A 27,500-nucleotide genomic window follows, 5' to 3' on the forward strand; every position below is an offset into this window, starting at 1 on the left:
TCTTTTGCAATGACCCTTATGCAAGTTTACATCAGATTTATAAATTCCACCAACTGAGCCTCGATTGTGATCAAAATTCTCCGTCTTTGAACTCTTTGTGAGAGGGTATTCTGCCGTTAGAATTCATTTATGCAAAACTTCGCAACTTTACTATTTCAAAGCGAGGCTTAGTATAGAAATTTGCTCGTCTGACGTGAATATATGTCATTACATTCATGTTCTTGTGAGACCGTACCTCTCCTCCCTGATTTTCATCATCAGAGCCATCAGCTGACACTGCAGAGTCATTCTGTGTACTGCTAGGTTGGGTGGAACCTCCCCATGTGGCTGTAGTGATATCAGCACTCATCATACTGACTCCAAACCCTTCATCTATATCCCCACTCCTGCCGCTTCGAACTGAGTAGGTGCCACCTTCTGACACATCATCCAAGCCAGCCTTCTTTCGTTTCTCTAAGAACCTTTGTTTTCTTTTCTTAAGCTTTTCTTCGTGCAGTTCCCTTTGGCGTCTTAGTTCTGACCAAACTAATGCACTAGGACGAGCTAGAATAACAATGAATAAGCAAAAGTGTCACTGCAAACACGCAACTAATTATTGCGTACCACTGTTCTTGACATTGTCAATGATCGTTTTTATACACGTTAAGTGACACACACCTACAGAAAAGAATTACAATGTTATAACAGAGGGTTTTGTCATAACGGATTTGAGTTTAGTCAAAATTTTTAATTAAAGCCCGCCTCTGGTCAAGGCTGTGCTACAACCTTTGTAAGCTATTTTCCAAGCTTACAAATAAAGGTTCCTACAAGTTGATATTGCATGTTTTAGTGTCTATGTCGTACTCTTGTTTAAGCAAATGTTCCAGTGTGTGTAGACATGTAATAAAAGTTTAACAATGTAATGATCTGATACTCTTCTTTTGGGAGAACTCGGATGTTTTCTTCCAACTGGCAAGCAGCCTGTGTCACTAACTGAATAACATTTTTCTTATGTATTCACCAGGCTTAAAATTCACTCCCACATTTCTATCTTATTTCTTAACAAAAGGCCTTGCCGGCTAATACACAGAAAAAAAAAGCAAGACTAATTCACCTCTTGGAGGTTCGTTTGAGTCCACAGATCTCGCAGCTCTCAGATCACTTCCATAGAATGGTGTCTGAGTTGACATTTCTCTATTGACGGGCCGATGAATAATTGGTCTCTTGGAGCCATCTGCTCGACTGATAGTGAAAGTATCATGCCTGAATACAGATCCACCCGTCTCTGGCTTTTGGGCCTGTGCTCGTGTGGTCTAATATGTAACAAAACGAATTAAAGAACGTCAACAACATCACCATCAAACTAAACTTTTTGTCTCCAAAGTATATGACATGCACTAATATTTTGAGCGAGAAAAATCTTCATTAATTTGTACAATTTAACGAACTACGAAGCTATTCAAGTGACTGGAGAATAGATCTAAAGCAATATTAAACGTTTCTCTGGTTAAAAACTTTACGCTTGGACATTGGCTTCAATGAAATTTATCATTTAAGTTCAGTGTGCAAAGAAAATAAGTTCAAGAGCAAGCGCTTCAGACAAGATGTAGCAAGCATGTACTGGCCCTGAATTTAATTTTGATGAGCAGGATAAATTATAGACTTTCCAAAAGTCCTTTACTATTTTTCCTGGTTGGTTATGCCATTTTAAAGGACTTTTCATACCTGTTTGGTCTGAAATTCACCAGACAAAAACTCTACCGGTGACGTCATGACAATTGACCAGTAAGACAGTGAGTGATATTTCACGCCACTCCTGACACAGCATAATGTCAACCACTTTTTTCCCACATGAATTTATATGATTCAAATCCATTAAGGTGAAACAAGTCAACCTCGAGACTTTTTCGCTCGCTCGGTCCCTGTGTGACCTCATGCATTGAAGCTCACTTCACCCACTTTTAAGAACTTATGGGAGATCAACTCGTCCCAAGTCTAGATAAATAATTAATCACCATTTACTAATTAATAGGCCACTTTACAGTTGTGTATGGAAACAGGCTGGAGTTGACTTTCTTTTCATACAACCCTTTCTTCTTTCATATGTGAATCTTGTTGTTTTTATGCTAACTAGTAATTTCCATAAGAAAACAAAGGAGGTTTGTATCAAAACAAGGTCAACCTCAGCCTTGCATTCACTTGAAGGCTATGGTACTAAGCCCTTAACTGTGAAATAGTATAATTGGTAATCACTTGCTTCATTAATTTTAATAATAACTGTAAAAATTTCACTTAGACCAGTATGAAAAGCAGCTTTCAATCCACATGACTTGATTTGGAATGTAAACGTTTGTCTTTCAGTACTTCTGTGACTAGAGTTCCCTCCACGGGCTTTTCTTGCCCATCAGGAAAGTTAAGAACAGAATTCTCTAATCAGAACAAAAAGTCCACTAGTCCCAGGCCATCAGACACGACTTCCTTACACGAAGAAGTTGAACTTGACCTTTTCTCAATCCAAATGAACTAATCACCATCATCTTTCATGAATTGATTTAGTACCTATAATACGATTCCACCATCTTTACCTGGGTTGCCACTGTAATGTGGGGTTTGGAGGGTTGGCTCATTCTTGTAAGCTCCTCCTGCATCTCCAGTAACCTCTGCCTTTCTTGTTGCAGCTGCTCCAGCTCTTCAGTTTGTTTGCGCAAGTACCTTTGATAAACTGCTTCTTGGTCGCTTCCGGCTGAAGAAAAGAATAAAATTTATTAGTATTTATGATAAAAACTGCCACCTTAGCAGGTCTTAAAACATTTTGGCTGCCTTTATTTCATCTAAACACCAACCATCAAGCTGAAGCATCCCGTTTCTGATCAATGAAGTTGAATCTCCACCAGCCTCCTCATCTTCAGTAGCTGAAGTAACCTCCTCCTCTTCATTTTGAATGTCGACACCTTCATTGTCATCAGAAGGCTCAGATCTGTTGCTTTCACCTCTTTCCTCCTCATCTTCTCCCTCTCTGTCATCATCATCCTCATCATCATCATCATCGTCATCATCATCATCATCTTCATCATCAAAGTCTTCATCATCAAAACTTAGTTCTGCTAGCTCTGCTGGTAAAGCTGGTGATGAGTCTGGAAACTAAAGAGAAAACATATTGATGTAACATGATTGTGTACCACCAAACAGTATTCAATCTAGAAATTAACCATGTGGCATGTTAGATTGAGTCATTTCGAAATTGGTCAAAGTATAACATTGACACATTGAACTACAGACATCATCCGAAATACCACCAGTATATTTATTTTAAAGTTTTATGCTTTTCACAGTTTTGATTCCTTTATTGCAGTAAACAGTCAAATACTGATAACATCAACATGGAGGCTGGCACTGCAGGTGGTACCGCTGTATGAATTGGTTTTAAATTATAATCGTAAAGTTGGAAGGTTATTTTAGGATACACATTGACTATACAGCCTTCTGCTTGCGGTCAGGAAAGTCACTGGTTCACTCGACAGACCAACTGGCATACATTGGGGATGGTCTTACGGTGGGACTTCTAGTTTCTTAGCCAAGAAAGCAATGTTAAAGTGAGATTTACAAAAATTGCTATGGCAGCATCAAAAAACACTAAGTTCCTTGAAAGTTTCCCAAAAACAAGTTGGCAACAGTTGGTCACAGACTAGCATTCAAGACTGTAATATCGGAAGACTCAGGACAACAATTTACAATTGGACCTAGTATTCCAAACCAGGTGGACTAAAATTGTACTTTCGTTGTGTCTCTATTGTTAAGTACTGACATAACCCTAACGTCATCAAATGTATTCTCTCCTTAAAAAGCAAATACCTGTTGTATCTTTTTCACAAGTTCCTGGAGTTGTTTTAGTTTCTGCTTTGCAGAGTTCAGTTTCCTAAATTACAGAAGAACAGAAGAGAACGATTACAAAGACAGAAATGGATACATGCGACAAAACAAGGTGGTTTCCCTGTCCTAAAATAGTGAAAAAATATCCCTAAACCATTCGCATTATTCAAAGAATGCATTTAAAGAATTACTCACTTGACTTTGGCTTGAAATTCAGGATCATCCTGCCAAGCTAAAGCGTTGACACTTGAACTAGCAGCACTCTCTACGTCAGTATCTGTCTGTGACTCTGGCTCAGATTCCTCTTCAGTAGTCTGTGTTTGAACATCTTCATTGTTTACTCTTGATGGGACCAACTGCAAAGAAACCCAATTTTCTCGTGTAAATTGCGTCCAATATGGTAAATTTAAATGTATAAAACGTGTGTGATACTGCAATATCTGTAGCGTATACTACTATGGTATTTGTCACTTACTATAATCGCTTGAGTAAAGGCCAATAATTATTGGGCTAGTGGATTTGCTATCGGGTGAGTGAATTCTGTTATTAACTTGCCCGATGGGCAAGTGAATTTTTTTGAGGAATTCAAATTACAGAAGACCTGTGAAATCAATCTGCTCATCAAAGCGTTTTTGGGGCTAGTTGAAATGATATTTGGGCTAGTAAATGTTAGCTTCAGCTTGCCCAAATGGGCAAGCCGTAAAAATGTTTTTCTTTGCACCCTGCTTTGTAGAAAAATGTAGCAAACTAATGTTTCAACTCATTGGGGTTCATTATAGCGTAACTCTCTGTAGTTTAAATATAGTTGTTTAAGCTTATAATTATTTATTTCTGATCACATCATTGTAACCAACCTGAACGTTTTCATTTGTCTGTTTGAATAGGTGAGCAACCCTTGCTCTTGCTTCTTGAAGTTGTCTGAGAATATTGAAAAGAACAAAGTATCACATACTTGGATATTGTGAGGTATCTTTTTTCAGTCACATTTTACAGCACATTTTTTGGGTGTTCGTGTCTACATGTATATAAAGTTAGGGTTCTCAGGGCATTTAAAATATGTTGTTCCTTGACAACAATATTTTCAGTTGGTTCTTTTCCTGTTGGTAGCCATTTCACGAACATAAGAAAAACTTTACAGAAGTCAAATCATAACTAGCGTAATACTCAACCCTAACATCTAGCATGCAGAGGAGGAGAGGTCAGCTTTTAAGGGTTAAAATCGGGCACTGGTGGAAATTTCAGTAAAAAAAATAGTGTGATACTAGGAAGAGCAACTGTCAAGGTCTTGTGGTCTATTACCCCTTTTCTTTCCTTCTATTTTTTCTCTTCTTTTTAACTGAAAGGGGTTGAAGAGTCCATCCATTTCATCTAGAGTGGTTCACATTATGGCTTAGTCTTCTTGTAATTTTTTCAACTTTCTATCTCCCGATTTAAAATTTTTTAGAACAATTACCATTGAGAACAAGAACATTTCTTAAAGAGTTGCACCTTATTTTCCCCAAAAGATCTGGATCGACAAGATCAGAACTTAATAACCAGTCAGTGCTGCTTGTGTCCTGTTCAACAGGTACACTAGCTCCACCGACTGCACCTTCAAGTTCTTCTGGCTCCTCAGTGCTCTGAACTGGAATGCTCAGCTGTTCCATAGTAGGGCGAGTTTGTGGGGCACCCTCTGGTATCTGGCTTAGCTCACCTTGTGAAGGCTACATAAATTAAATAAAAATGTATATAATATAATTATGCAAAAAAAAACATTTCCTAGTTGAGAACATTTCTGATGACAAACAGGAACATTGGGTGTCTAAAATGGCGTTACCCAATCCATAAATGTAGGTTATCCAATAGTCTGATGTCACACACTGTGACAATGAAGGACAAAACTTACAGTTCACAAGTAATATGAATTTGATTATACGCTAACAAAATCAAAATTGATTCTTGTAACCTAGAGTTGGACCAAGTTTCAGTAAAACTACATTAATAACTTTCATTTCTTCCAGTTCTCTGGCCCTCTACTTCTTGTATTTTGCCTTTTTGCTTCTGTTCCATAACAGTCTTTTACATCGGATAAGTTTTCCAAAAACAAAGTGTGAGTGGGTTGGAGAGCCAGGTAAATCATTCATTGCTTTTTCATTTCAAGCAGTCATCGCCATTTGGCAACACTTTCAGGGTAGGTTTTGTCTTATCTGAGATTGACAAAGTTATTGTCAACACCATAGTTACAGGTATCGCTACTTTTAACCACTAACACCAAACTTGTGCAACATTCTTGACAGAAAAGTGTAATTCCAACAACTGTTAGGTAGTTTGTTATTCACAAAATGTGATGCAAAGAGCTATTGGGTGCGATCTAAACAAATACACTGTAGGTGGGTTATATTGCATCATTCTACATCTGTTGGTTTGACACTAAACAACAGTCTATAATGGTAGGTACAATCCACAATGTTTAATTCAATGAACACACATCCAGGGAAATGTCAATGTTCATGGAATAACATAAACTCTAAAGAGTTAAAAAGTACAAAAAATTAAACAAACAGGCACACAAAAACAAAGGAAAAGCCCAATAAAAACATCTTTTTAATTACCTGGTAGTGGCCTATCAAGTCTCGTAACTGCTTTAACCTATCCCTTACATCTTGTAGCTTTCTGTTTAAATTAAGACGGCAAGAAACATACATGTTATTCAACCATGATTGGAACATTGTACAGATACTGACATATGAATGTTGTTACTGTTTGGAAGGTATGTACATAATTTTTTATCTCCTCACGAACACCTAATGTTTTTTACAGAATGGATCTTTGAGAACATATCATTGGCACAGTGAAACTACAACCTGCTGTAGACAATGAAACATAAACATCCTGACAGTTTCAAACAAGGAATAATTTATTTGACTACTTGCAAGTTACATTAATTTACCAAAGTCCCTAATGGCAAGCATTACATTTTTAGCATCAATATTTATGAACAGCAAATCTCATTCTTACTGAAGTTTTTCGTGAACTTCTAAAGCCTCCAGAATACGCTCGTCATCCAGTTTTTGTGAAGTTGTGGCCAGTGGCTCATCTTCTTCTTGTTTAGACACATTTACACTTGAACTAGTTCCACCTGCAGCTTCCAGAGATTCTTAAGTGAGATAAACAAAGAACTATAGTTAATTTAAACATTGCAATTTCAAATAATATCAATAAGAAACGTACACAGTAGCTCCACTTTACAAAATATCGATGCTACCCTAAGGCTAAGTTAAAGCAGATACAGATGATAATTTGTTTCTGCATAAGATGGAAAAATAACCAAGTTAAAATGTTCCTAATTGGGCTGGTTTGTTGCTTCTGTACCTTGACTGCTATAAGCTACTGCTATAATATACATTTGCCAGAAGCAAAGAAACCTCAAGGTAAATTGAAAATACGAAAGTACCTTTTCTTAGTTGTGCCTCTTTAAGTGACTGCAACTCTCTTAACAAGGTGTCCATCTGCTCTTTTTTTGCTTCTAAAACCATTAATTTATTCTCAAGCTCTAGTCTCTCTTGTGTGGCATTAGCAAGAGCCAAGGCTGCCTCCTAAAAGGACAATCAAGATTTCATTTGAAAAAGGACACAAGCTTACAACTTCAAGCTGACAACCAACTACAGTTCTTGTGCAGGACAAACATTTACAGTGTTTTTACTTTATATATGTGGGTGTTGATACATTAAGCAGAGTCTCAGTTGTTTTAATCTCCCTTTTTTTAAGTCTAAAAATTAATGTTATCACAAAACATCACATTTAATTACATAAAAAATAACACTTGAATATCAAAAAAGCTGGGGTATCAAACCTCGTTATCTGCAGCCTCTGCGCTTACTTCAGGATGGATGGCCTAAGAGACAAAAGAAGGTATGCATTTTCTTTAATTTTAGTCCAGGTTAAACTAACATACAGAGCCTATGCATGTTTAGTCTGTGTAGCGAACATTTTTACTCAAGTTACTGTAAGAACGTTTGAGTGACCAAAAGAAAAAAAATAATAACAAGGGAGGGGGGAGGGGAACAGGAAACCCTACAATTCTGCAAAAACCAATTACCCATAAACACAGCTTCTGACTGGCATAGTGTGGCGGTGTTGATTGAAAAGCAATCAATGCATTAATTAAGCCACGTATGTTTGAAGGAAGTACAGGTGGCTACCAGAGAAACATTTTCATTGGAGTTTTATAGTCAAGTTTACTTAAATTTTTGCATTTTCTGTGGCCTGTTATTCTGATTTGGGTATGGTTTGAAACACCTTGTTAGGCAAAAAGTTGTCCACAACTGATGATGTGACAAGTGTTAGCGGGGACCTGGATCTACGATCATGGCAGTTACAGGCAACTGAATTGTTTTCCATTCATGACAACCAGGAAGTCAGGATTTTCTCCCCTAAGTTTGCTATCATTACTTGAACTGCTGCACCATGGTTTGTCCTCTTTGTCCTTTGGTTCTCTCTTTCATCTCTTTCCTTTTCGTCCGCAGAATCAGCAGCTCTCCACTAAGAAAACAAACAATGTAGGAGAGGTAAAGGCAAACATCCAGGTCTGAATTTCAGTCATTATGAAACAAAAATAATAACCTGCAAAGATTGTTTCCCAAATAAGTAATCTGCCCAAGCAAAAATGCTTTAATCCTTTCAAAAAGCTATACCTCATTTGGGGAAAAAAATTACTTCGTGAAAGCAGTCGCAAAAATGGCATTCAGTTTTGGAAGTTTACATGGATTTTATGCTGCACTAGTACTGCCCCTCGTAACTAAAAAAAGGGATGTCTTTGATAAGGTGATTCACATCCTTTTAGCATTAGTTTTATCGTACTTGTACATAATATTATACGTTGTACATGTATTTGTAATGCAGTTAACTTGCAATTGTTAATTAACACAATAAAGCAAGACAAGTTATTTACTGTATCTATTACATGTACAATCTGACAATAAATTGCAGTTCAAAGGCTATACAGGATACTAAATGTGTGCTAAAATGTCAGGGGAAAGCTTTACCCTCTCTTTATGCTTTCGAAGAAGATTCATAAGCTCCAGCTCTTCAGGTGTAAACCTACTGTCATCTAAGCCACTTACACTTGGTCTCTACAAAAGTCAGACAAGAGAATCAACATCAGTTAACATTGTGTCCTACCACCCTGTCACAGTTGCAGTAAACATCACCAAATTCTAATAAACAACACCAATTTAAGGGAGATTCTATACTTCTCCCCCTGCTAATAAGGAAGAGTGAAAACAAACACTTTTTTATTTGAAAATCAACCCATTAAGATGTCAAATCTGGCCAATAACCATAACAAAGTAAGTTCACCATACTATGCCCAAAGTGCAGGCAAATTTTACTTGATTAATTTGGGCAACAAAACTTTATGAGACATGTCAAATACACTATGTCTTGATAATCCAGGAACACCTGGACTTTGCACTCAAAAACTGCTCTTTCATGGGCAGACACGTTTTCGTGCCCTGAAAGTCAAAAGTGTCTACCTATGGTACCAGATTTTACTGTACAGTGTACATAATTTGTGTACTACAAGTAGAAAATCATGAATAACTTTTGACAGAAATAAAAGTTACTACTATAACTATTTATTTTATGTTAAGCATGATAGAAATTTTTTTTGGCAATGTTACTCCAAGTTGGATCGTGTATGCTGATAACTTATATACTTAATGCCTTAACTTATAACTTAATGCCACATCAGTCAGTATAAAATACCTCCAGTGTTCTTTGAGATGCAGATGCCTCTTGCTGAGAAGCTTGAGAAGGCACAGCCACTCTTCTGCTGTTACCTATTCCAGCATCGTCACCCCCTACTGCTCCAACTTCATCAGAGATTTGCCGACCCTTGGAAGAAAACAATCTGTATGTTGTATCCCAGTGCTTTATACCTACCTCTAATCCCTTTGACTATGCTGGGAGTGCAAATTTTCATGTACGTAAAATTAATAAGTGATACAAAATGTGCATTGGTATGGTGTGTTCAAACTGGTCTAGTAATTTTTATCTTTCCTTTTAAACCTTGCACTTGGTTTCAACTTTGATTATAGTACAAAAACAAAGTCAAGTAAGATACCCAACTTGCATGTCAATCTTCTCACATAATGTTGCTAAAGGTATGGAAAAACGGACAACAAAAAACGTGCAACTTGTCTTGCAACAATCAGTCATTGCTGCAAAATGAGTTGAACAGCAATGTTGCGCATTTTACCACCCATGTTCAAACCTGTTGACAACCTGATTTATTGCAAGACAGGTTTGATGTGGGTGGTGAAATGCGCAACATCGCTATTCAACTCGTTTTGAAGCAATGATGCGAGACAAGTTGCGCATTTTTTGTTGCCCGTTTTTCTGTACCTTAAGACTGTTTCGAAATATTTTAAATAATGTATCTGGTAATAATTTCTATTTACTACAAAGAATGAATGCAAATTATGGTAGCACTGCTCTCGCAATAGTGTATGATGAAATTATTAAGCTGTTATTAACACTAAAACCTGCACCACACCAAAATTTTTAATGACTTACCTCTTCTTCAGCTTCTGCCAAACGCATTTCTGCATCACGCTGCAGGGTCAAAAGGGTGGCCTGACGGTTCTGAAGCTCCTTTAGCTATCAAAACAGACATACAAGATAATGGTTCTTTGATCAGATACAATAGAATCTCGAGTTCTTGAACTCTCAGTTCATAGAAATTCCCAATGATTTAAAACAAACCTAACCTTGTAATTTTACCCCTGATTTCTCAAACCTCCCTGCCAATAAATTGGGTCAATTTCCCCAGGTGCTTTCAAAATTAGGGATTCCACAGTACACATACTAATAAATAAATCTTCACATAAGAAATTCTAGTGACAATTCAATCTTCATTCATGGAAATAACTGAACACTAACAATGCAGGTGATAGTAGGTTGAATGGGCAAAAAACACAAATGAAAGAGATAAACAAAATTCAACTCCTCATTTGACAGGGCTGTCATTAAGAGATGGGGATCAGGCATTTTCCTTAGCTACAAACTGTACTATCAACATGACCTGCGTGTACATTCATGACAGCAAAAAAGAAAAAAAAATACAACTAAGAGAAATTCCAAGCTGTTTGATGCCCCCTACTAAAATTGTTTTCACCCAGCAACTTTTAAAATGTTTTAATGACAGATGACATCATCAATAATCATAGTTAACTGGGAGATTTCCTGTTGTCAGCAGGTGATCGCTTTGCGCATGTGCATTCAAGCCATTGCCACGTAGTTTTTCCCTCGTGGCTTGCTTGCAGTTGCCTTGCTGCTTTTTTGCATTTTGTTCATTCCCTCCCACCTGCCTCTTGGTTCTTCAAAACTCCTATGTTCAGGTCTAGGGTAAGTTCTTTTGTGTTCTTTATTCTCCACTGAGAAATCAGTGTGACAGGTACCAAGGGGAGCTGACCTGTAGGAGGTCATCATGGTAACCCCCCTTTATTGGCATTTTGCCCACATTCATTTGCTGATTGCTCACATTGCTCAATTGGCACCTAAGTACCCTCCATTTTCATTATTGCTTATCAACAAGTTAACCCTGTTTCAATGCAGCAAACCATAAAAATATGACACACAACATGAACATAATAGACCGGAATAAAGCCCTACCAACTAAACATAACCTGGTTCAAAAGACTTTTCAAAATTTTTTTTTTTCAACTTTTGACATAGACTAGTTGACATAGACTCCACTGGAAAGAGTGCTTGTAAATTAGTACAATTGCCAAGTTTGAAATTGATTTGTTCAAAACTAACAAAGATATAGCCCCTCAAAGTCATCAAATCTTACAGAAGCTTGTCAATGGCGGCACAAACTCACGCCCCCCCCCCCCCCCCCAACATACAATCGACTGTCAATTTGAGAGACTTTTCACAGCTATTTCTTTGCTTGTTTAAGACATATCACTTTCAAACTTGGTAAGCTTATTAATTTTAAGACCTTCTTTCCAGTGGTGTTGACTGGGTTTTTTGTTACTGGTCCATGTCAAAATTTGAGGAACCTAAGGAAGGGTCTATTAATGACATCTTTGTTGGAAACAACAAATGGTATGTCAGTGGTCAGTAATACAACAATGTACCTGCTGTTGTTGTTCAAGCATTTTCTTCAGCAGTGCATGTTGTTGTCTAAGTCCTTGAAGCTCTTCATCTCGTATTGATGCTGATTCACTCTGCTTAAAAATAAGTTCACACAAAAGGAAAATTGTCAAGTACCCCATGGACAAGTATAGAATTAGTAGCTATGCAATGTATGGCATTTCTTACATGTATGCATGCTGATGAAAAGCAAAAGAAAAAGTAAATTTAATAAATCTACAAAATTGTAATGTCACATCACATGTCACATTTACATGTACATGTATATGTATAAATACCACAGCTCTCAGGTTATACAGCTGTATACTTTGCAGTTTAGAGTATAACATAGAATAAAAAAAAATTAAGTAAAAGTCAAGACAAAGGAAGTCATGGTTTACGATAATTACAGTTCTGTATTAATGGATCGCTACAATGGTTTATATCTGTCTTCAATCACCCACAGTTTTAATGTGTTTACCTTTTCCTCTTCTGTTAAAGACTGCTGACTCACAGATGGTGTGTTTTCCAATGTAGAATCATGTTCCACTGCCTAAAAAAAACTTAACATGTGAACATTTCTTTGCATTTCTTCCCTTAAGCCATCCTTTATAATTATAACTAAATCAAGCTTTTCATCTCGATAATTATAAGGACATCTAGAATAATAAATTATCATGATTCAGGGCTATCAAAAAGTTTTAAGTAGCAACTTGAAGCTGATAATGCAGAGTAGGTGGCCTTGAAACTCACACCAAAGGCACAAGTTCTTAAGGGTGGAGGCATCTAAGAACATTTTGACATTTAGAGTCTTGGGAAATCGTGTTTCCAGGGATTTTCAATAGGTATTTTCCACCATGGACGCCTTGCTGTTCCGTCAGAATACACGCAAGACTGGGGGCATTATGCTGTCAAAATCTCCCAGGTGTTCCAAGACATCACATGGTTCAAATGTTTTACAGATAATAAGCTGTTTAAATATCTGTTCAATGTCTTTCAAAACTGGGAAACATATTATGCTTTACAATTTTATTTGATGGTGCTTATTTTTTGTTAGCAATTATGGTAGTAGGGATGAAAGTAGCCGGCTAAGGATGGGTAACTAGCTGACGGTTTTGGCCAGCTACTGGCCTTATTGATAGCCCTGTGATTAAGAGCCATACCTTCAATTAAAATATATATAATATACCGTAATTGATACATAAAATCTTGCACTATGTGTGTAAACAAAAGAGGTCTACTCACCAGTGATCGCTCAAGCAGTTCAACATAAGCTCTCTCTTGCTGTTTCAACTGTCTGATAAGCTTAGCAATCTTAGTTGTCTGCTCACTCAGTTCACTAGTCTGTACAGACTTTAAACAAATATGGTTCATAGTCAGGAAAATTACTATATTCTTCAAATACCAACAGTTTACAAAGAAAGTTCACCAAAGCATTTTGGTGAATGCTTTTTTCTTGAATGATGTCACCAAAGCCTTGTTTCAAAGATGAGCCTGCAAAATGATTTCTACATCATGTACATTGGGAGAAAGGCTTATGTAGTTGCCTGGTTGCAGCTGATTGCAAGTTATCACAGATAAGGTATTCTTTACAAAGTGAAGATTACTTGCCAGGAGCCAACATACAATGAACAGTATTTACGTATGTAACATTACTTTTGTCTTTGGCAGAAATCACTTAGTAAAAATAAATACACAACAATACAAATACATAAAATAATTATAATTAACAATGACAATGATTATTACACACTAAAGGACAAAATATCTTAATAGCTAGTAGTTTACCTGTTGATCACCAACACTTTTACTTTGCAAAGTGACAAACATAGCTGTTGCTTGCCTAAGAAAATCCTTAAACCAAAAAAAGGGGTAAGGACATTATTTTTTTTGATTTGTTTCCTTCCATTTAAAAATAAAACAAAACTTAAAACATTTCAGTTTTCTTGCAAAGCATACTACATGTAAATCATAGCCACACATAATTATTTCAGTCTTACAGGTTTTAATCATTTATAATATGAGATTATTTTAAAACAGAGAAACAGACCACATGTACATCAAATAATAGAAAAAAATCTAGGACCTTCCCAAACCAACATCAGGAAGCATATTCCCCACAATGTTCCCCACAAATATAGTTACAGTACTTCTATAGGATTCAGTATTGTCCAAAGTAAGTTGACAGTCTGTTAGAAGTGTCAAATCCCAATTAATTCTTGATTCTAAATTTCTGCGAGAATCGATTTTCAAGAATTGAGAAACAGTCACCGATGAGAATTGGGCTTTGAAAGAGAGAAAACAAAAGATTAACCCCTTGACTAACTTCCAAACCAGGGTACTAAAATGGAAAAGTTTATGGCTACCCCACAAGCAAGTGCTACACTCTCTTTTGCCTGCGAATGTCATGCAACGCATACCTGCCCACAAATTGACTCAGCGGCCAAATTATGACATGGGAATGGCTTAGGACGTTATATGAAATCTTACATGAGTTACATACTATCAAAATTCACTTTTGTCATTGTAATGATGAAATAATCTTTGTCAGTGACTGAATAAGTGCCCAGAAACCACACAATGCATAAAAAAAGTTCGAATTTTGAGAAAAATACGGGCTAAATTTCAAACTAAAGCAAAGAAAAACTCAAAAGACAGTACATTAGTACATTTTCAATCAAGAGTCAAGAATCAAGGATTAAGAATCATGAAGCATTTGGCAAGAATTACATCCAGAGTTGAGTCTTACAAGAGAGAAAGCAAAAGATTCAGCATTGACTAAATTTTTGACAACTTACATTGGCATCAAGAGAAAATTCTACTTGCAAAAGGTATTTAGCAGTGTACACTTACCCTGACTTGATTTAACCTTGATATTATTAAGGATGTGTTGACCTTCAAGAAAAAATTAATAACAAAAATGTTACATGTAACTGCATATTTGCCTATAAAATTAACAATAATATAAAGGTGTGAATGTACATGTAATTCTTGTAGTATTACCACAAATGTGATTCATGGTTTTCAAGGACAAAGGGCATTAAGACTAGTTTGATGTTTAATCTTTTTCAAGACTGTTGAAACTGCAAAGGGTTTGAAAGAATTATGTTTATCCTCATGCAGAAGAACCACAGAGAAGTGTACATAGAGAGATACTCAAGGAGGATGCTTGTAGCATGGTCAATAACCATTAATTTTTCATGTAACAAAATGGACATATTATAGGCCTACATACATGTATATATTTTAAAAATTATACCAGATTGCAAATATTGCACGTGAAATTATTGCATGATGCACAGCATGATGCACAGTGCAACTGGGGAGATACAAAGTGAAAGAAAGTTCACCTTGGAGACAGAGCTGACAGCACCCTCTGCGGAAGGCCTTGCTGTTTCAGTCTCATTCATTTCCAATACAGGTAGACTAGCAGATGCAGGTGCTCTTGACTGTGTGGCTAGGGGTCTCTCATTATTTGCAGTACTAGAGGGTGGATTCTGAGGTCTGGTTGTCCTGGATTTGGGACTTTGCTGAACAGGCTACAGTTACAGAGAATTAAAAAAATAATTTAAAGTTATATAAGAACGACAAAATTTTCATTCTGAGAGCTGTAGCAGACTGTAATCTTGAATACTTTTTAATGACCTGTGTGGAAAATGCTTCGTACATACATGTCGCTACTGGTTTACAACTGCAATGCATCTGCATGCCATTTAGAAATACAATTGCGTTCTATTACAATTTTTTATTATGTACATTACATATTTCTAACTTGGGTTGCAAAGAGTAGGAAAAAACTCAGGTCCAATTGCCCGGGGTAAGTAAATTTTGATCCTAGGCAAGTATAAATTACAGTTTTGTGGCCCAGTGGGCAAGTGAAATTAGCCTCAGTGGTCACATGAGTCAGTCTGGAAGTGTCAGCTTGGTAGTTAATAATTTCCAGACAGAAACTATTTCAAAACTGAAGAATGCAAGATAAGTGACACAATTAGTGGGAAGCATTCATGAATCAAGTTAAAATCCAAGTGCATATTTGTTTGCTCATGTTACTCCTCTGATAACAATAACTTTATTGCTCAAATCCAGAAGTTACTCTGTATCTGGCCTATTTATTATACATGTAAGTACTTAAGTTTAGTAATCTCATGAACTTTGTTATAATCTATAACTTATAATAGACAGTACCCTACGACCATTCCCTTTCCCTTTGAGCATGCAATATTTAAGTAAAAAATGAAATTTACTGGCCCACTGGGAAAGTGGATTTCAATCTTTTTTCCTACCCTGTTTACATTACATTTATATCATATTGTACAGTGGAACCTCACCTTTGGGACACCTCAAATAACTGAACTATCTCACTTTCATTGACGTACTACACTTGTGTGAATTCAACATATCATGTTACAGAGATAAGTTAATGATAATAATTTTTTGTTATGTTGTCTTTGTTGGTTAATGATCAACGGCCCCCTACCCAACCTCTATTCCCAGGACACCTAACAAACTTGTTTCAGCCCTGAGGGTGATACACGTACCTGAATAGCCCCTCCACTGAACTAAAGCACTGCAACATTGAATAACTCTTTTCTCTTAATCTAGCTTTTTGAGAATCAGCAAGTTCTCATTAAGCCTCCACCCTCAGTCATGCAATAGAGAGGTTAAGCATCACATTTACGTTAAACCCAAATTTGTACCACGTGACCAAGTTTCCCTTTCACTTGTTGTTTACAGTTCATGATTTCTACACATAAATTAGTAGTTTCACGCAATTAATTTTTTTATCCATAAGAATTGTTTGGAGCTGTTCTTATCTGATCATTTCCAATTTTGAGACATTCTCTTGACTTCAATCTAACATTTGCCTTTTGCGGTATATGTGAAGCTTAAACTCTCTAATGACATACACTTCCCCCAGCAACACAAATAGGCGGGTTGTGTGCATAAGACAAACCTCATCCCCTACTTGCACACATGAAAGTGCTTTTTCTATTCACCCATTAATGCTTCCAGTTTAGCCATTAATTATTTTAATGATCTTACTCCACAATTTAACAATCTTGCTCCACTGTTTAACGTCCTAGAACATGTACATGTACATGCAGGACATTCAATTTTGTTTTTCTTCCTTTCATTAACATTTTTAATCTTTCTATTTTTGGACTAAATCATTTCTCAACAATTAACACATTTCAGTTAGCCATTCAATGGGCAAAGCAGTAAAGAGCCTTAAAATACTAACCATTTACAAGTACAACCAATACAGTTTACTTAATTACTTCTTTAACAGTAATTTAAAGTGTTATTGTACATAACGAGTGCATGGTGACATGTATAACAATCACAACCCACAACTGCCAAGTAAGGTTATTACAAGCTCACCGCATAGAGGACATTGGTGTACTGACCTCGCTGTCATCGTAAGACAGCTGTTGCCTCAAACTTTCCATTGCCATTCTCTCAGCAATAGGAGTACCCGGTGGCAGACGTCTTCTTGGAATAGTAGCGGGTGTATGATGCCGTTTCCTAGTAAACGGAGCAGCACCACCTGAAGTAGGTGAGCTAAGGCTTTGCTTTGGTGGCAGTTTCACTTGTTCAAAGTGTTTGCCTTTCTTTTTGGCTGCATCTGCCTTGCTAGATGGTGACTCAGCAGTTGTTCTGGATGACCAGCCCTACCAATTCAGCAAAAAATATGGACACATGTAAGATTATTACTTTTTAATAATACTACAATGTATCTTACATGTACATGTGCCTAAGTTGTAGGTCTGTGTTAAGGCAAGATCTTTGATGTACACATGTGTGACACTAACATGGTTAATTTTTAAGATTGCTAGAAGACTGGCAAAGACCAATCAAAGTTTCAAAAAATGTTTTTGTTGGTAACAGACCTCTTACACTATTATAAGATTAGTTTGTTTGTTTGTTTTATAATATTGCAGACCAAGTGATGTTGCATCTTACATGTAAGATTATTTTTTGCACATAATGTATGGACATGAAAACTGTGCTGCAACTTACACGTGCACTGTGAATCATGAAAAAAAAAATTTCACCAGGCATAAACATAAAGTTGGTCATCTGAAAAAAAGGACACCTTGGGAGTCTGCGTGACATTAAATAAATGATTTGCAATAAGCAACTAAAATGGCTGCCAAACTCAGAAGCAAGGCTGCCACTAAGATTTCAAGTTGCCGAGTATATGCAAGTAAGCAGCAAATTGAAAAGCAAGAAAGTTCTTTATTTTCTGTACTTTCCTTTTATTACTTGTACCTCTTAAAGTAGTAGTGTAGTAGCGTAGTAGCAGAGGGGAAATACCTAGCCTCTAGCCCTTGATCACAGCCCTGCTTAAAGCTTAATACCCAAACAACCAAAATGATTGGAAAAAAATTACCAGGTTATTTGGCAGGGATCTTTGCCCAGTCTGCTCTTCAGATCGGCGCAACTCAGCAGCCAAACTTAAATCTGTGTCCAGACTGGCAGGGTACTGTCTGGCAGACCATCTCTGAGACCTTGGTTCTGAGAATGGTCCCCTTAATGGCTGTAATGGCCGGCTTGTATCTTCTGGTGGGGTTCTTCCAGCCATTAATAATGACACTGCGTACAGTACCTAGAAGCAACAAAATTATTTTCATTAGAATGAAAATTGATGTCACATGTACAGTAGCTCACTTTTACCAAGAACATATAGGAAAACCAGTAAGCCAGGGATTGTTCTACTGATTGCTCAAAGATCCAGTCTCAAAACGCATTTCCTGTTGCATCGGGGATGGTTGCTAAAACAACTAGAGGATATTTTGAAATCTGAAGAGAAACTGTTAAGAGTACTTGCTTCCTCATGTAAATTCCCGAAATCCACTTGTGTTGTTGTATCGCTCCATAACAGCCCCGCAATCAAACAGTTGGTTGATTAGGAAGAACATCACGTGCTACAAACAGAGCTCTTTCAATTCCTTGCTGTGATTTTTTTTACTCACCCGTATCAAGATCTGAAGCACGCATTTCCGTTTCATTGACTTGAAATCTTTGTTTGTGACAATTTTAACACGAAGTACATAAATTTGCTCTTTTGATGTCGGAGAATGGCACACACATTTGATTGTTTTTGTTGGAATGGAAATACTACATTCCGCTAGTGAAGTCTAGGACTAGCAAATGCAACCTGAAACCCCAAAGGCCAGTCACACTACTCCCCACGTTTGGCGGGAAACCAAATGTAAATCCCTCAAGTGAGACAAGTCAACCTCTCGCGACTTCATCGCTCGGTCAGCCGCATCGCAGCCAAAAAAGGCTCACTCTGCTCGCCAAGAGGTCGACTTGCAGCAAGTCTATAATATTAAGAGCAAGTACACAGATGCCATTCAAAATAACAAAACGTTTTGCAATTTACTATAAGACAGAGAGCGGCTGCTTCAGCGAAAAAGAAATTTAAAGGCAAGTTTTTGAAAGGAATGATTTGTTGAAGCGTACTGATGACTCAGACGAAGGCTAATGGAAATGCTCTTTAGATTATGATATAAAAGAAATGGTAAACATTGCAGCTGTGCAACCATCAAGTAATGGATGCACTTGGCAGGTTTGCTAAGCACTCAAGAAGCTAGAGATGCACTCGGCTATGACCTTGTGCGACTCTTACGCTTCTTTCGTGCTTAGCAACCTCCCACGTGCATCCATAACTTGATGGTTGCAGGCTACATGCTTACTATTTCTTAAACTTACTGGATTTCCATGGCCCAGAAGTGGTCTTATTTAGGGGGTTCCAGTGTATCTACATAAAAATATAATATTGACATCTGTCTGCAGGAATATCAGAATACTGCCCAACCGGTATAATATCTAAACTAGAATAAAAGGGCAACATGTTCTTACAGTCAAGGAGGAATGAGATACTGTGGGCATTAAAATAAAATAAGAGTTTGCAAACCGTTATTTTCCCTGACGTAAAGCTTAATCTCTAGTTTTTTGACATTTTGTTCGGTCAGATTTTAATAAGAAGAAGCCAGAGTAGAGCCGGGCTTAATGTATCGAGGCAGGGGCAAAAAAAACCCAGATACGATTGCATGATTGCAAATGAAATAAAATTACCTCTTTGGGACTGCAGCAGTGAAAGCGAGCGGAGCAAACAAATGTTTTCTAGCCCGTGCCATATTAACGGGTTTGTGATCGAGATAGAGGGAAGTGGACGCTTGCTGTACGAATACTTTCTTAATTTCAACGTTTTGTACGCTGAAATTGGATAATATGGAAAGAGATACAAAGAAAATTTGAAAAAATTGATCAAACAAAATTATCTTTTCAGGTTATTGCTTTAGCGACCTGATTGATACCCATAAGCAGCGGGATTATAACTTGTGTTTACGAGTGCTTGGAAACTGGAAGCGTTTACCTTTCCGATTGACAAAACGGTGCATTTGTTCAAAGTTTATACAAAAAAAATAACTGCTCTCACCTGTGAAGTTGTCCAGTAACTTTCAAATTCTTGTCCTTTAGGTTTTTTCACAGATATTCAAGCCATAATCCGTCAAAATTTTGCAAATTAAACTTGAAGTTTGCACAAATTTCTCTACGCGCCACAAGGTTCTTTCCAGCGCAGGCCATTGGCGGAAAAATGAGGGCGCAATGGACCGTGGGATTGATTAAGAAAATAATCCTGTAAAATCCCACAATGCTTCGAAACCCAATTGCCCTTTCAATTCAGAGCAACCAGATCCAGAGAGGAAAACTGTCCAGCATTTTTTACTTAAAAAAAAACATCAGATGAGCGCTAGATAACATAAAATTTTCTTCGTGGACTATAATGATATTTAAACAATAATTTATTGTACTTTTGCAATTTTATAGTAATGATTGCCTTGCAAGATGAATAGAAGAATAATACATTTAGTTCTACCATTGAACAACATCTTATTACCGGTAAAACTTAAACATGTAAATAAAAAACACGAAATGTTTGCAAGAAAAGCAAAACTCATCTCATAACCCTAGTTTAAGGAAGTCGAGAAGAAACTGGAGACAAATCTTGTAATTGGTCCTTCCCAAGCTTCCACAATTGATGTTACGCCTGGTAGAAATCAGCAATGGCGGGGTGGTAAACAATCTTCCCCTGGATGACTTGGGTTTTAAATCTACCGATTGCTTGATCCTGCCAAATAACGATGCTGGGAAATTATTACTTTGCAATCGTAGGTCATTACGATAATCCAGTCTTCGAAATGGAGTTCAATCCGCCCATGAAAACTATGGATTCGTCACAAAGTCGCGACCAAAGCTACAAGGTACTTTTAAGACTTGGCAATCAAAAATCAATTTCAACTAATTTTTTACACAGTCATTCACCACCCATGTTGTTTAGCGTGATCATGAAGGACATTTCTACACAAGAAACTCACATTTTCTTAAGAATTGCTCTGTTTAAGTTTAGATAACAATAATAAATAGATGAAACTATTTATTACGTATAGAATTGGTAATAAAAATCCTGTTTCTTTTCCTTAGTATAAAAATTAATGAATATCCTTTTTAAAAAAATCTTCAGAGAGATGACCACAGACACCTTAATCAATTTATTGCACATGCTGCCTTAGATCTTGTTGATGAAACGATGTGGACAACAACTGGCATGTAAGTTTGATTTCTTATGGTCATAGCTTGAGAAAACCACCGACATTTTGCGATGCCACCTCTAGTTGCCCCACGAAATGACGTCCGAGAAGCGAGTGCAGAAATTCCATACTGATGAGGCATCACTACCCAGATCTGGGTGGTGCTTCTGATTGGTCGTGCCGTGTATGAAATTTGCTTTAACCTATCAGAAGCACTACCCAGATCTGAGTAATGACGAGTCATCAGTATGGAATTTCTGTGCTGTTTCTCAGACATCATTTTGCAGGGGAACCAGCGGTGGCATCGTAAAATGTCACTGTTTTCTCAGGCTATTATGGTCAAAGCTTGACCATGCATGTGCACGTTAAAATTAATATGGTTCTGTTGTGCTCAAAACATGATTTTTTTTATTCTAAGCGTGTGGGAAGGAAACATTTTGGTGATTAACATCAGATGTTAGGATGGGAAATCATTTGATAAACTAGTATTGCAAAATTTTCTCTGACATGATAAGTTTTGTTTTGTTTCGTTGTTTTCTTCAAACTTTCCATCATTACAGCTTTTGTTCTTATAAGACTGACCCAACCACACTGTTTACGGCATATTTTGATGTACAAAATTAAGACCCCCTTGAAAACCCCTTTGAAGAAGGGGAGGGGTAGCAGTGTTCTCCCTAAATTTTTTGCTCAGCAGGTAAGGGAGTATTCATGGCTGGTAGGGGTGAAAATATGCCCCAGAGGTGCACTTTCCTAGGGGGGGGGGGGAGAGGGGAGTAGTGGAGTGAGAGACATGGTCCCACCCTAGGAGGACCTAAGTTCTTTGAAGCATCATTCCCTCATTTTAAGACCTCTTTTATGCAAATCAGCCATTGTTATATATATCTTTAGACAACAATTTTAAACCTTTGACCCAAATAATCTTACTCTATCTACAATGTTCTCTTTCCAAAATGCATGGCCCGTATTAGAAAAGCTGTGTATACTTTAGTACTTTTCCATATCTTCATTCATTTCCTTGATTGAATCAGATCACAACATAGTCTGCTACACAACCGTTTTTAGTGTCGTCACACAACGCTCCTCCCCACTAACGGCTGCTGAAAACCGAACTACATTCCTTACCCGTGATTAGCCAATTATAATTCAGTTCCCATTTTCTGGAAAGTATTCGCGCCACCTTTGTGGTACTGTGACTCCTCCAATCACAGCTTTGCTTTTATCGTTGCCGGGTCATTCCACAGTAATTTGGACAGAAAATATCAAAAATCAAAATTGTTTGTTTCACTCAATTTCTTGACAAATTGAAAATATACTAGTTATAGTATGTGAAAATGGTAAACTTTGTTTGTTGTCAGTTGTCGTGTATGCATAAATTATCATCAATTACCATATACAGTGAAAATAGCTGTTGCGGAGGGGAAAGTTAAATGTGTTGCTGATAACAAATTATTAACAAAAATTTTGCTGAGCTGGTATGGGACAAAAACTACTTAATGCAAAGTTACTTTAGTATTGACCAACATTGATATTTTCACCATAATGACAGCAGCAGACAATGTCATGGATGCTGTTTTCCCCTCCGCAACATTTTGAGGCCTGATAGTTTTATTTTCAGGCTAACAAATAATTAATCCAACTTTTTTTTTTTATATCTTCTAATTTTTGACCAAGGCTTAGTTTTATTATGTTCTAATGGATTTCACGTTTTTAGCTGAATTTGATAAAGAATGATTAGTTTCTGTTGCGGAGGGGAAATTTTGTTGTGGAGGGGAATTCTGTTGTGAGTTTGTACTCAAACAATGCATTGTGGGATAGCTAAAACCATGTGTTCAAATTCAATATGGCTTTCTTGCTGAGTTGAGAAGTATTGAATTTTAAAAAATGCCTTCTAACACTGAAAGAAGTAGAAAGTTCAGAAAGAAAGTGAGAAGTGACCCTATTAAAAATAAAAGCAATTTTACTGTCACGCCAGTAAAATGTAGTTAATGGAACGTGACGCTAGTTATCAGTAACCCATTCATGGCGGTTCTTTTTCAACAAAGCAATTGTGTAGTCAGGTTGTCAAGGTCAGCGAGCTCTAAGATGCATTGTATTCTAGCATAGAACTTTACGGCCTTGTTGTCTTAAGCAGGCTAGTACGAGCCACAGCATTGGCCAATATTTTCAAAGCACTATTCATGGCTAAGAGTTTGCACATGCAACGCTGAGCTGTCTTGTAGTACAGCCTTTTCTACTGGCGATGCCAGCAGACATGCGTCTAGCTAGAAAAGCGTAGAACAATTACTGTTCAGGGGGTTCCAGTGTTCAGCAAGGTTTAAGCGCTCAGTATACTATTCTTGTAAAAATTTTCCCTCCCTAGCTCCCTCCCTTTGGAGACGATGTTTGGGCTTTGTTTTGTGCTATGCCATCAAATAAACTAGGGACACTCCTTGCAGTGCGGTTAAGTCTGTGCAGGGACTTCCCCCAAGCTTGTTGGCTGCATTGCCGTTTAATATCGCCTGCAAACCGATACTCTTGTCTGATCCAGCACGTACTGTATTGCATTCAGCTCGTAGTGCTGGGGAGATAAGTGAGGTTCTTTTAAATTTGCTCACGCCATCGCCGGATGTCGCACACGCTAACCTAGCGCACGGCAGTGCTCCCCCATTATCGCCAACTTGTCATTATTTGTTTTATAATTAAGTCACTTCGCGTTAGACATGCATCATAAAGGAGCAGAGACATTAATAAATATAAAGCCAATGTAAAGTTGTTGAAGTTCATATATTAAAATATGGTCGTTATAATTAGGTTTTCGTGGCTTGTTTTATGAATACTGAAATGTGGACACATTTTCCCCTCCGCAACTTCCCCTCCGCAACAGTGGATGGTGGTCTTGGATCCTGCCTCACTGAAAAAGAGCTGTACATTTAAGTTTCCTTTTATGATTCTTGTAATTAACATAAGTTGATAAAATGGAAAAAACCAGTGAGCTTAGGATACCATTCCAGAATTCATAGAAAATTAAGAATGAAATAAAAAAACTTTGAACACGGTATTTTCTGTTCCCCTCCGCAACAGCCCTCTTTTGATGGTCTGCGAGCTAAATAATGCATTTAAGAGAAAAGCATGAGACTAGAAATGATAGCTCCCTAAAAGACATAAAAACTCCCTAAATATCCAGAAGTAAATGAAAAAAACTCATTACACTACAACATGATTAGTGTCTCTGAATTTCCCTTCCGCAACAGACGGAATACTGTGGAATGACCCTGCCCCATGTGTGAATGACAGAATAATCAAAATCGTCGCGTGAAAACAAGCAATTAACTACAGTGTTGTCATAGTCGAGTCCTATTCAAAATTTAGGAGATAAGCAGCAACAGCAAGAAAGTCGAGCAAATTGCGATTCACAACATGGATGTGCTCAAAAAGTTGCCAGGTATAGTTTCGGGAAATCGCTCATCGATAATTTATAAGATTGCTTTTTGACTCACTACCCTTGAGAGTTTAGTCTTCACAGAACACAATGAGCACATCCGGTACGTTAAATTCTTCACTACATATGCACGTTAAATGAAGAACCAACCGATCCTGGTAAAAGTTTAAAAGGCCCATCAAACCTTTTTTTCACTTGGAACTTTCTTGACCGCTTAAAACAAACTTTTTTGCAAATTAACCTTTTCGTTGCTTGAAAACACAAAGCCCATCTAAATTGAGCGACGATTGATTGATTCGTCGAAAACTGAGAAGCGTGCTCGCTGCCTAGCGCCCTGTGGCTCAGGTATTGTCAAATTTCTTGTACATGATTGGATTGTTCGTTAGACCACAAACATAAAGGGAAAGGAATGTAGTTCGGTTTTCAGCAGCCGTTAGTGGGGAGGAGCGTTGCGTGATGACACTAAAAACGGCTGTGTAGCAGACTAATCACAACATGGTATCTTTGTAAAACTAATAATATTATGTAATTAATTTTTGGTAAAGCTTCAAGCAGTTGCAGTCTGTAAGAGATGTTGCTTCAGGCGGCAAATTTTACTGGTTACTGCCTGATAAGGAGAACACTGGGGTAGGGATAAAGAAAAACTCACATCTTTGATAGTCAGTTAGGCATTTTCCTTAAATTCTTAGTGGACAGGCCAAAATAACTACTTGGCCTTTGACATCCTGTGTAATATCCCGAAACTGTTGTTGAACTGATGGGACATTTTAAATTGGAGCTATAGTACCCTGGGTGAGTTTTTAAGGGACTTTAAAAACAACAACATCAAAATTACATTCAGTGTGGACTGAGTTTCCTCACCTTTAACCAAATTTCACTAACAGGAATGTCTGCTCTGTTTTAACAGGTATCTAAAACATGTTGACAAGTTCAATGAGTGGTTTGTCTCTGCTTTTGTTACAGCCTCAGATATCCTTTTTTTAAATATTATTAAATATTCGTAATAGGTGTTTACTAATCTTGTGCTCAATTATTTGCATAGAAAACTATTATGGGTTGTTTTCTCTGACATTAGGACCCAGGCTATTAGCCATGCAGCTACGTTAAGAAGTGTCTCAGACGTAGTAGGTCAGCTGGAGACACAGGAAAAAATAACCGATTCCCATTTTTGGATATTTTAGGGTATTTAAAGAATACCCATAAAAATCCCAAATTTGGCAAAGTGAGACAAGTCCCAACTTGTGAGAACATTAAGATCTAGCCATAATGATTATTGTATGAGGTTGAGAATAATATGAATAATTATGACGTCATTCGCATTGCTGACATTCGCATAGTTAGCTTGTTTACTTTCCGGGGAATGAACCAATTACACAAATGATTAGCAATGTAAAGGTATCCGCACATGGTAATGGCCATGCCAGAAAGACACTTCTGCTTAAAGGGTAAAAAATAGTATTTATTGACAGGCTGAGTGTATATCCCAATTCATTGGTAGACATCACAAAATTAATGCTTTTCTGTGACTATTGTTTGTTGAAATTTTATTGAGTGGTATTTTCTTAACTGAATTCAAGTAAGAGATTTGTGATGCTACATGATGCTAGAAATGATGATGGGATTAAGAATTTCTTTACCGATGTTTATGAGACATATATCAAGGTAAAAATCAAAAGCAATGTCATTTTTGAGTTAGGGTCAATTCATCTTCCCTTTATGAGTGAAGTTAGAGCTCTCAAACTCTTGAACATACCCTGTCCAGCGGCGCATCCCCATATAGGCCTTACAAGGGAGTAACCCCCCACCCCAGGGGGGTCAAGGGTGGTTTCCACAATGATGAGAGATGTCAGCACTTTGTTCTCACCGCTGTAGTTCATTCTAATTGTACGTAAATGTATAAAATAACTAAAATTCTGATGCTGTAATTTTTTACATCATAGCTCACCCTTTTTGCTTCTCTACTCCAACGCAATTTGTTTCTGTTTATATTGCAGGTTTTAATGAATCCATTTTATGATATGAACAGCAAGATTGAGTCTCCAAACTTTGAAAGAAAAGTCCTCGTGGCAGCAAAGAAGCATCTCTCTGCTTAATAATTTCAGAAGTAGTTTTTGGACTATCCTTCTTTTCAGAGAACACTGTACAGATATGTCATCATGTAAAAATAAATGCTAATTTGTGTCTTTAAAAGTGGTGTTTCTACATCTCAGCTACAGCGGTGCCTTGTCAAAATCTAGAAGCGGCGTTTAGTAGTCTTCTTAGCAGTTAGGTCCTGTTTATTTAAACAAAATGTCGGGCTCATTTAGCAACATGACGGGAAAGTCTGTTGACGAAGGGCAGGAAAGCTCATGGAGAGGACTAATCGCGACCTCCAGTGCCCAATTTGCCGCTCTGCCGTTGGTCAAGCCAGTTGTTTGATTTGCGCGTGCCGTCGTCAACTGATGTTCCCGTTCTCTTGCTAAATCAGCCTACATGTCCCGGAAAGACCCTAACATCCGAGTCAACTTCAGCAC

The 27,500-nt window shown here is 37.4% G+C and overlaps 2 protein-coding genes across 2 annotated transcripts in view; one reads left to right on the forward strand and one right to left on the reverse strand.

Annotated features, from left to right (window-relative positions):
- The window catches only part of LOC140947199 (uncharacterized), a 39,331-nt gene extending 20,758 nt beyond the window's left edge, over positions 1-18,573 (reverse strand). The window contains exons 1-24 of the mRNA XM_073396262.1: positions 18,362-18,573; positions 17,376-17,639; positions 15,318-15,506; positions 14,821-14,862; positions 13,756-13,821; positions 13,213-13,311; positions 12,449-12,520; positions 11,973-12,062; positions 10,405-10,488; positions 9,595-9,723; positions 8,874-8,960; positions 8,281-8,370; positions 7,682-7,723; positions 7,283-7,424; positions 6,847-6,985; positions 6,441-6,501; positions 5,338-5,552; positions 4,704-4,767; positions 4,045-4,205; positions 3,832-3,895; positions 2,819-3,120; positions 2,565-2,715; positions 1,094-1,292; positions 236-543 (exon numbers count right to left, since the gene is read on the reverse strand). Coding sequence (XP_073252363.1) covers positions 236-543; positions 1,094-1,292; positions 2,565-2,715; positions 2,819-3,120; positions 3,832-3,895; positions 4,045-4,205; positions 4,704-4,767; positions 5,338-5,552; positions 6,441-6,501; positions 6,847-6,985; positions 7,283-7,424; positions 7,682-7,723; positions 8,281-8,370; positions 8,874-8,960; positions 9,595-9,723; positions 10,405-10,488; positions 11,973-12,062; positions 12,449-12,520; positions 13,213-13,311; positions 13,756-13,821; positions 14,821-14,862; positions 15,318-15,506; positions 17,376-17,639; positions 18,362-18,553 — 3,252 coding nt within the window. The 5' untranslated portion in view covers positions 18,554-18,573. The remainder of the gene's footprint in view (positions 1-235; positions 544-1,093; positions 1,293-2,564; positions 2,716-2,818; positions 3,121-3,831; positions 3,896-4,044; positions 4,206-4,703; positions 4,768-5,337; positions 5,553-6,440; positions 6,502-6,846; positions 6,986-7,282; positions 7,425-7,681; positions 7,724-8,280; positions 8,371-8,873; positions 8,961-9,594; positions 9,724-10,404; positions 10,489-11,972; positions 12,063-12,448; positions 12,521-13,212; positions 13,312-13,755; positions 13,822-14,820; positions 14,863-15,317; positions 15,507-17,375; positions 17,640-18,361) is intronic.
- A 2,438-nt stretch (positions 18,574-21,011) lies between these two features.
- On the forward strand, positions 21,012-27,177 carry LOC140948016 (trafficking protein particle complex subunit 2-like). Its single transcript, XM_073397240.1, has 5 exons — positions 21,012-21,242; positions 21,503-21,588; positions 25,895-25,956; positions 26,564-26,649; positions 26,982-27,177. Exons 1-5 carry the CDS (start codon positions 21,123-21,125, stop codon positions 27,078-27,080), a joined length of 453 nt encoding a protein of 150 aa, XP_073253341.1. The 5' UTR covers positions 21,012-21,122; the 3' UTR covers positions 27,081-27,177.
- The last annotated feature ends 323 nt before the right edge of the window (positions 27,178-27,500 follow it).

The sequence above is a fragment of the Porites lutea genome, chromosome 9, assembly GCF_958299795.1.
Source record: "Porites lutea chromosome 9, jaPorLute2.1, whole genome shotgun sequence".
NCBI classification, from domain to species: Eukaryota; Metazoa; Cnidaria; class Anthozoa; order Scleractinia; family Poritidae; genus Porites; species Porites lutea.